The 9,398-nt window shown below is 59.9% G+C and overlaps 1 protein-coding gene across 2 annotated transcripts; it reads right to left on the bottom strand.

Moving 5' to 3' along the window:
• Positions 1-311: 311 nt before the first annotated feature.
• SYNGR4 (synaptogyrin 4) lies at positions 312-9,362 on the bottom strand. Of its 2 annotated transcripts, none has more exons than XM_027037957.2 (5): positions 9,217-9,362; positions 8,042-8,241; positions 2,243-2,480; positions 898-1,037; positions 312-604 (listed from the first exon to the last, which is right to left on the bottom strand). In XM_027037957.2, exons 2-5 carry the CDS (start codon positions 8,132-8,134, stop codon positions 371-373), a joined length of 705 nt encoding a protein of 234 aa, XP_026893758.1. In that variant the 5' UTR covers positions 8,135-8,241; positions 9,217-9,362; the 3' UTR covers positions 312-370. The 2 variants fall into 2 exon arrangements, with proteins under 2 accessions (XP_026893758.1, XP_026893759.1); XM_027037958.2 differs by having other exon boundaries at positions 9,104-9,326.
• Positions 9,363-9,398: the final 36 nt, after the last annotated feature.

The following is a 9,398-nucleotide window of genomic DNA, read 5'->3' as shown; positions in this document are numbered from 1 at the left end:
TCTTAGTGGTCTCTCCATGGGCAGAAGCGTTTCCCGTCTCTGAATGTGAGCTCGCTCGACCATGCATCGGGGCGCCTCGTGCCTCCTTCCTATGGCCATCGTGAGCACTGAAGGGCCCCGAAGGAGTGTCCCCTTCCTGTCACCACCTCTGTAATCTGCTGCCATCACGGTGGTTCCCAGATGGAGAGTCTGGGAGGTAGTATGGAAATGTGGCCTGCCGCGGAGACCCCTGAGGCGACCTGGTAGGATTTCTCCCCGCCCCTGGCTACTCAAAAGACCAGAGAGGAACAGACATGAGAAGGACGGAGGGCTGTTTTCAGAAACCCTTCTGGAGGGAGGGTTACCTCTTTACTGATGCGGATGGGGATGTTCAGTTGTCAGGCATCATAGCGAGGCGGGGGGCCTTCGGTGTGGCCAGGTAGGGGGAGAGGGCAGAGCTGGTGTAATTCTGGCCGTTGGGGCCAGCAGGGGGTGTGTTAACAGGGCTGGCAGCAGAGGGCGGGGAGAGGGTGGTTAGCGCCACACCGCCCTCATCCAGGGAGCGCTTGTAAGGGACCGGAGCGTCGTTCCGGAGGCCCCGGAGGGCCAGGTAGGCCTGGAATGCCTGCGGGCAGAGAAGGGCACACCGGAGGCTGGCTCGGGTCGGGCAGGGAAGCGGGGGGACCGGGCGGCACGGCTGCGCCCACCGCTCACTTGGACAAGGGCACCCAGCGCGACGCCCGACGCCGGCCTGCACCCGCCCGGGGTGGGGGGTGCCTTCTTTCCAGTTTGCCCAGTCACAGAAGGGGCTAGCAGAGACCCTGGGAGGCGCCCTGCGCCACCCCCAGGGGAGCTGAGGTGAGGGGGGGGTGTTCCAGCTCCCCGGCCCCGCCCTGAGGAGGGCCCCCCTCAACTCACCCAGACGAGGACGGAGAAGAAAGTGAAGGTGATGGCGGCCTTGGCGCTGCTGCTTCCCAGGAGGAGCCCTTCGGGGGGTGAGTGCTGCCACTGGTTGGCCAGGAAGCAGAAACCCACGAACCAGATGCCTGTCCACAGGACTGGGGGGGGCCGCAAGAGAGAAGAGGGGTGGAGGGGCGGGGGGGGCTGGCCCGGGAAGGGCGGCTGGGTGCGGGAAGCGTGGGGCGCCGCCGGGCAGTCCGCTCCGGGGGCCACCGCGGGCCACACATGGCAGGTTGCGTGTCAATCACTTAAAACAGGATTTAAACATGCCGCCCCTCTGTTGCACCGGCCACACCTCGAGTGCTCAGTGGCCGCGTGTGGCCGGTGACTCCCATAGCCGGGAATGCAGGTGCGAACATTCCCAGCCTCACAGAAAGTTCTCTCGGATGGCCCTGGACTCAGTGACCTTTGGGGGTCCTCCCAGCCCTGAGATGCTGGAACCCAGCCTGGTGCGGAGGAGGAGGAGGAGGAGGAGGAGGAGGAGGAGGAGGAGGGAGAGGGAGGGGGAAGGAGACAGTTGAGATCAGACTGAGGGTGGAAAGCCCAGAGCCTGAGGTAAAGGAACTCATTACTTAGTGCCTACTGTGTGCCAGTCTCTATCCAGGGCACTCGGCAGTGGTTAGGATGTAAGACTTCGCTCCGAAGCCTGGAATTGCCACTTAGCAGCTGTGTGCCCAATTACATAATCTCCTCGAGCCTCAGTTTCCTCCTCTGCCCGATGGGGACATGACTTCCCACCTCAGGTGGTTCTGAGGGACAAATGAGACGAGGCACGTGGAGCCCTTGGCTCTGTGCCTGACACGTGGGAAGTGCCCGGAAAAGGTCAACGTTACTAGAGGCCTCCTTCCTCTCCTGCAGCCTCAGAAAAGCGCTGCCTTGTGGGGGTTTTCGTGCCAGCTTCTGCTGAAGCCCGGAGAGGGGTAGAGAGCCGCTCGAGCCCTCGGGGCGACGAGGCGCCCGAGTGGAGATTTCAGACTCCAGTTTGCCTGGCTCCGGGCTGGAACCCCACCTCCCGCCACCGGGTGGCTTTTCAAGAAATGTTCTGTGAAGAGGGGAGGTGAATGCGAGGAAAAAGCAGGGCAGAAGGGAGGCTGCTAGAATTAGCCTGGGGGTCAGAAGAGGTGACCCTCACACTGAGTCTAAAGGATGAGTAATAATTCCCTGGAGGGGGGAACCAGCGGGCGCAGAAGAGCTTCTGGAAGGGAGGGGCGAGGCTTCAGGTCACGTGTGGGGGACGGTGGCGAAGGGAGGCGTCCTGGGGGGCCGAGGGGGCGGCTCTGGGCGGGCGGGCGCAGGGGCTCACCAGCCAGGATGAAGTCCAGGAGCTGGAAGGCCGTCTTGAAGCGGCTGCTGCCGACGCGGCTCTCGTGGGTGTCCAGGGCGAGGAAGGCCAGGCAGGTGAGGAAGGCCAGGAGGCCGGCCCCCACGGCAAAGCCGCAGGCCGTGCTGTTGCTGTTCAGGACGCAGCGGAGCCTCGAAGACTCCGTGTTGTTCTGGTGGCCGTCGGTCAGCAGGGAGGAGAAGACGACGAGGGAGAACACCTACGGGGACGGGGTAGGGGTGGGTTCCCAGCCGCCTGAGCGGAGCTCAGAGTCCACCCGATCTGCGCCTCCTCCCAGGTCCCCGCCCGGACCCTGGGCCCCGCTCCTTCTCCCCCTGTCACGCCCGCGGGCCCCCCCCCCGCCCCCCCGAGCCTGTCCCTCCTGCTGCTCGTCTTGTCTGCCCTGGCGTGGGCCTCGTCCTCTCCCCCTGGGCCCTCCCGCGCGGCCTCCTCCTTGGCCTCCCTGCCTCCAGTCTCGGCCCCCGAGCCCACCCTCCACCCCAAGGCCCCAGAGACGTCCTTCCACGCCCTCCTGCGTGGTCTGTATCGTCCTCGCTCTTCCGGTCTCACCTCTCCCCACTCGGCCCTGCCTTGCCCACGCTCCCTTCCCGCCACCCCAGACAGGTCCCTGTTACCAGACCCAGGTGCCGATACAAAACGCCCAGTGTGGTGCCGGGGACACCACGTGAGGAACTCCGTCAGCATTGGCCATCACGATCGTTCTCTCTGCCTCCACCCCTCCCCTCTGCCTGCTCTTCCCCTTCCCTCCCCGCTCGCTTAGTTCCTATTAATTTCTTTAAATTAAAAAAGTTTTTTTTAATGTTTATTTATTTTTGACAGAGAGAGCATGAGTGGGGGAGGGAGGGGCAGAGAGAGAGGGAGACACAGAATCCCAAGCAGGCTCCAGGCTCCGAGCTGTCAGCCCAGAGCCCGACGCGGGGCTCGAACTCACGGACCACGAGATTGTGACCTGAGCGGAAGCCGGTCGCTCAACCGACTGAGCCACCCAGGCTCCCCATGAAGTCAGATGTTTAACCGACTGAGCCACCCAGGCACCCCTCCTATTAAATTTTCAAAAATAAATTTGTGAAATAGTCCAAACACACAAAAAAGTACAGAGCAAAACGTGACAAACCCTCAGTACCTAACAAACATTACCATTTTTCTCCTACCCACCCCCCCCGCCCCCGCCCCCCGCCACACCGTTTTTTTATTTGCTTCAGGAGTTTTTTAAAAGGAAAACAGAACCTCACAGATACAGCAGCCCCCTGCCTGTGCGTGCTGCGGACAGCAGGCTGTACATAGTATGACAGTGTTTATTTATCAAATGCCACTGAAGTTCCCCACCAGCGAGCCAGTGAGCGAGCGAGCGTGGGAGCCAGAGTCAGCCTTACAGTCACACTAGGATGTGGGTACCACCAACACCCCCATTGCTTTCGATCATGGAACCCGGGCCCAGAGAGGCTGAGGAGTTGCCCAAAGCCAATCAGCTGGTAAGTGGCAGTGGCCATGGACGTTGCTTGGCTCCTGAACCTGCTTTAAGGCCCTGCTATACCGCCTCACGCTGAACCAGACGCCTCCGGGGCAAGGTTCCGATCAGTACAACTGGGTGGAAATTTGCCCGATGGTGATTGGCCCCAGACAGATATGGAAGGAATGGGTGTGTGTATGGGGCAGGGGGGAGTTGTTCCGGGGAGGCTTTCTGGATGACGTGGCAGGTCTGCGGAGTGTTGCGGGTGGGGAAGGCTGAGGAATGAGGACGTTGTCTGGAGGGCAATAGGGAGCCACAGCAGAGCTGCGAGCAGGGGAGGATAGGGGCAGATCTGGGGCCTGTGTGCACACAGACTGGGGAGGGTGAGACTGGAGGTCGGGAGGCTAGGGAGGAGGCTGCGGCCTGGGGTCTGGGAGAGAGTCAAGGTTTGAGCACCTAAGTCGTGGGGTTGGATTTAGGAAGAAATAAAGGCAGGTGTGGATTGCGTGTTAAAGAATGAGGAGTTTTTCAGGCAGATGGGGGAGGAAGGGCACTCCAGGGGGGCAGGCTGTGTGTGCAAAAGCCAGATGCTGCAGAATAGGGCTCTTTCAGGGGCTGGAGAGAAACCTCATCGGAGGGATCCAGTATGAGAGGAGCCTGGAAAAGTGGGCAGGAGCCAGACCCTCAGAGGCTTTGAACACCAGACAGAGGGGCCTGGACTTGGGAGCCATGGAGAGTGAAATTTCTTACTTGGATTTAACTTCATGCAGGGAAGTGTTCTGAGCAGAGGGTGGCCAGGGTTAGACGTGGCCCTGGAGTCTGAGAAAATCTCCAGGGTCACGATGGATTGGAGGGGGTGAGACCGAGCGGCCAAAAGACCAGAGAAGAGATTGGTGGGAAGAGGCCTGGGCAGAAATGCTGGGGCCTGAGCTGAGGTCAGAGCTCTGGGGAATCCAGGGACAGTCAGGATGTAAATTTGGACTTGGTGACTGACTGGATGTGGTGGTGTTGGGGACGGAGCAGGGGTGGGGGGAGGAGGCGAGGGGAAGGAATTCACTAGAATTTGGACTCCTCCCAGATAGAAGGGTGTGAGAGCCTTCTCTCTATGCCCAGCGCCAGCTTGGACCTCAGCCAATGCGTGCTGGAAGTCACTTTGGACCCTTCTTTTCTCCTCCATTGGAGTCTCTATCCTCGGTTGAGCGTCCGACTTTGTCTCAGGTCATCATCTCACGGTTCGTGAGTTTGAGTCCCGCGTCGGGCTCTGTGCTGTCGGTGTGGAACCCGCTGCGGACCCTCTGTCCCCCCTTCTCTCTGCACCTCCCCCCGTGCTCTCCCTCTCTCTCTCTCAAAAATAAATAAGCATTAAAAAATATCACGATCACAATAACAGCCAGTGCTGCTTTCGCTCGGCCCTATAGCACTACCCAAGGCTGTCCACATCTGTTCTCTGTTTCGGGGCCAGGAGTCCACAGAAGGGGGGCATCTCGCCCTGCTGCTTGGGGACAGAGCCAGGTCCAGGACTGGAAGGACCATCGATCACTTGAGCCCGTGTCCATTTTACCTGCGCTCCCTCCCTCGCGCCAGCCCCACGTGGTAGACGTTACTGATTCATCTCTGTTTCACAGGTGATAAATCGAAGCCATTACGGTGGGGTGGAAAGAGCCAGACGCGTCTGGCTTTGCCAGCTGTGTGGCCTCGGGCAAATCACGCACCCCTTGGAGCCTCAGTTTCCCAGTCTGTCTCAGTGCTGTGAAGAGGCGGTGGGGGCCTAGGCCTGATGGTAGTTCTCATGACCAGAGAGGCGAAGTGTCCTCTCAAGGTCAGTCAGCGAAGGAGGGGGGCTGGGATCCGACCCTCCTGACTTCCGGGCCCGTGGGCTGTCTGCCCAGTGACCCTGGGAACCTTGGGCTGTGGCGCACGCCCAGGGCACTGGAGACTCAGGGAGGGGGGCCCAGCTGGGCAGAAGGGACCCCGGCCCCCTGAAACCAGAGTCCAACCTCCTTCCACAACCTCCTTGGCCCGTCCCCAGGGAAGGAGCAAAGATTCATCAGTTAAGGCACCAGCTGGCAGGCGGCAGTGAGGGCAAGGGCACCAGCTGCCCACAGACTCCCTACTGGGGAGCCAGGCCAGGGGGGAAGGAGGAGAGGGCGGGCGGGAGGGAGGCGGCGGGCAAAGTCCGTGACCAAAACGTCTGGCGCGGTTGGCGGCCCTTCCCTCCCCCTTCCCCACACCAGTCCGCGCCAGCTGGGCCTCCTTCTCCCTTGCCACCCACTTTTCCTTCCGGAGCTGTGGAGGCGCGAGAATCCTTTTGACTCGCCCGCCAGCTGGGTGACATCCTTGGGCAACCCCCCCCCCCACCCCCCACCGTGAGCCTCAGTTTTCCCTTGGGTCAAACAAGGGTAGTAACACCAGTGTCCCAGTAGTAACTCCTCGTGGTGACAAGAGCTCACGCCAGTGAGGGACTCGGACGGGGAATTCGTAATTCCCCTGGGGAAGGACGGCAATGTCCACAAGTCCCTGTCGCCCTGGGTCCCCCAAAGCCATCTCCTCGCTCACAGCAATGGCCTGTCAAAAACAATGTCTATTTAACGAGTGATTATTGGGGCGCCTGGGTGTCTCCGTTGGTTGAGCTGAGTTGGTGTCCGCTCAAGGCATGACGTCACGGGTTCGTGGGTTTGAGCCCCACATCCGGCTCTGTGTGGCGCCTGCTTGGGATTCTCTCTTTCTCCCTCTCTCTCTGCCCCTCCCCCGCTTGTTCTCTCTCTCTCAAAATACATAAATAAACTTAAAAAAAAAAAAGGAGTGTTTATTTACTTTCCAGGCCCATGCTTATCACCTTGTCATTTTCAGGACAATCTTTCCTAGGAGCAGGGTAGGAGGGGCCTTTTCTTACACTCAAGGGTATGGAGATTCAGGGAGGTCAAGTCACTTTCTCAAGGCCACACCGACCTAGGGTGACTGGGTCAGTTATCTGACAAAACAGGGGCACTTTTGAAAATGAAAGCTGGAGGGGCGCCTGGGTGGCTCAGTCTGTTAAGCGTCCGACTTCGGTTCAGGTCATGATCTCACAGTCTGTGAGTTCAAGCCCCGTGTCAGGCTCTGTGCTGACAGCTCGGAGCCCAGAGCCTGCTTCAGATTCTGTGTCTCCCTCTCTCTCTGCACCTTCCCTGCTCATGCTCTGTCTCTATCTGAAAAATAAATTAAAAAAAAATTAAAAAAAAGAAAAAAGAAAATGAAAGCTGGAGCTATTGCTGATTCAACCAGGACCGGCCCAGGCGAAGCCGGGAGTGTGTCACCCTCTGTGGACAGCGTGGATTCTAAGTCCTTCCCCGCCCACAGGTTCCAGAAGGGGCAGGGAGGAGATGCTCTGGATTCGATCCAGGGCACCCCACCTACTCCCATGACCCCAATCAAGTCTCATCACCTCCTTGGGCCTCAGTTTCCAGCTCCGTCAAAGGAGAGCAGAGGAGGCCCAGAGAGGCCCAGTGATTGGCTCAAGGTCACACAGCCAAGTCTGGGCTGAATGAAGATTTGAGTGCAGGTGCCTTGACTCTGGGAACGTGATAAGGATCAAAAAACGCCTGTAAAGCCCTTGCTTGGTACACAGCCTGGCACACAGTGACCACCCCAATGCCTGGTATCTTAGGTCTATGTGATGTACTCTCCTTCCACCACCGTGCACCTCTTTCTTCCTAGGGGACCCAGACCCGCTCGTCTCCCGGTCCCTTGCCCGAGGAGTACAAAACGAATGGGTTCTGGCCTGTCACAGACCCCCACTTTGAATCCCGGCCCTGCCTCTCACTGTGTGCCCTTGGCCAACACTGTCCAATGGAACTTTCCGCCATGACGGAAATGCTCTAAGATCTGCATCATCCACTCCGAGAGCCACGTGTGGCTGGTGGCCATCTGAAAAGTGGCCGCTGTGACTGAGGAACGGAATCTTTTCTACTAATGAGTTTAAATTGTGAGAGCCACACGTGGCTTGTGGCTACGCCAATGGACAGTGCAGCCTTGGAACCGTGACTTAACTTCCTCTGATGCTGTTTTCTTAGCTCACCCATGGGGCTCATAGCACGACTTGGACTTGGACGAGTTGTTTCCTCCTGTGAGAGTTAGTAAGTGGTCCCGGTAGCACAGGGGCTATAGCTAGGTGCTCAGTAAAAGGTGACTTTGGTTATTAGCTGCCTTTTGCTTTGTTGTCCCCATCTGACCTGACCGCTTCCGTCCCCCCACCCTTTCCACCCTGTGTCTGCGGGGCGAGAACTATTTCCTGTCGCCCGTGGGGCAGTCGGGCCACAGGAGGGCCTCACCCCTGCAAAGATCCGGGTGATCGTCTTTGGCCTCTTCAGAAACTGCACGGCTTCACTGTCAGCCAGGTCCTGGAGGCTTTCAGGGATGTGCATGGCGGGTGCTCTGCTCCTGGGGCCCCAGGAGGCGGGAGCAGGGATGCTGGGTGCTGCTTGCTGGGCGCCGCCGTCCAGAGGCTCCAGGCCCGCCCTGGGCTCGGCTCCTGCAAGACAAGACGGATGGTGGGAGGTTAGAGGCGCAGGCGTGGGGTGAAGGAGCTGCCAGGAGTCCCAGGAATAGGGGCACGGGGTAAAGGGTGCTGGGGTGGGGGTTGGGGGTGGGGTCCCAAGACTGGGGTCATGTGGGATGATGGGTCTACCAGGGTTCTGAGGATTTGGGGCATGAGCGAAGGGGCTGGTAGGGGTCCGAGAAGTTAGGGGTGCAGGGTGAGAGGGTGGCTGAGGGGCCCGTGAATTGGGTGCAGGGTAGGGGAGCTCCTGAGAAATCCGGAGATGGGGGTGCAGTGTGAAGGGGTTGCTGGGGGTCCCAGGGGTCAGGAATGCAATCCTAGGAGGCTGTAGGGTGAGGGGGCTGCCTGGGGCCCCCGAGGTGGAGGTGCAGGGCGAGGGGATCCCAGCGCAGGGAGGAGGCGTGGGGAGAGGGCTGGGATACCAGGGTCACCTCTCTGACCCTGAAGCCAAAGGGCTCATTCTAAGGACTGTGTTCTCTAAGGAGACGCGAGTAGGATTTTCCAGGGACCAGCGGGTGCCAGGCTGTAGATCGGCGCCCCCGGGGGGGAGGTCTGAACCACAGGAATCCCTGCCACGTTTTGGGGTGACAGCGCCCATAATGGAGGACCCAGGCATCTCAGGGTGGATTTCAGCCTGTCCTCGTGGCTTGGGGTTATTTTCGTAGGATGAGGGCCTCCCCTCCGAATTCAACTCCATTCTCCCGAAAGTGCTTTTTCCTCAAGCTCGGGGGGGCGGGGGGGGGGGGGGTCTGGACCTCACAGGTGTGGGGAACATGGGCTGCGAACTGAGCTGTCCCGTCAGAATTAGGAGGCCACGCCCCAGGCACCAAGCTACCTTTTTAGAACTGGAATCTTCCCTTTAAGGATCTGGAATGGGGGTGGTGGGGCTTGGGGGTGATGCTGCCTGACAAAGGGCCACCCCTACTCCGGAGGCCCGGTCTGCGTCACCTGGAGGCGGGCGCTTCCTTCCGCCCACCCTTCGCTCCCGGTCTCCGGCGCCACCTCCGCCTTCTTTTGGTTCCGCTTTTTCCCGCCTTTTCGCTCCTCCACAGCTGATTGGCTGCGGCCAAGTCCCGCCCCCGCCCTTTCCCCGCCTACTCGGGAGCGGACACGAGCGGGGGCGTGGCCTC

Source organism: Acinonyx jubatus, chromosome E2 (assembly GCF_027475565.1).
Source record: "Acinonyx jubatus isolate Ajub_Pintada_27869175 chromosome E2, VMU_Ajub_asm_v1.0, whole genome shotgun sequence".
Taxonomy (NCBI): Eukaryota; Metazoa; Chordata; class Mammalia; order Carnivora; family Felidae; genus Acinonyx; species Acinonyx jubatus.
Note: the sequence above shows the minus strand (reverse complement) of the source record. Positions and strands in the feature narration are given on the sequence as shown.

What these genes read in the sequence shown, in the direction of transcription:
- SYNGR4 (XM_027037957.2), bottom strand. Translation starts at nt 8,134, where the DNA reads ATGCACATCCCTGAAAGCCTCCAGGACCTGGCTGACAGTGAAGCCGTG. An exon ending in TCACCCGGATCTTTGCAGGG is followed by an intron (nt 2,481 to 8,041) that starts GTGAGGCCCTCC and finishes CCGTCCCCGTAG; the next exon opens with GTGTTCTCCCTCGTCGTCTT. An exon ending in CCTGGACTTCATCCTGGCTG is followed by an intron (nt 1,038 to 2,242) that starts GTGAGCCCCTGC and finishes GGCCCCCCCCAG; the next exon opens with TCCTGTGGACAGGCATCTGG.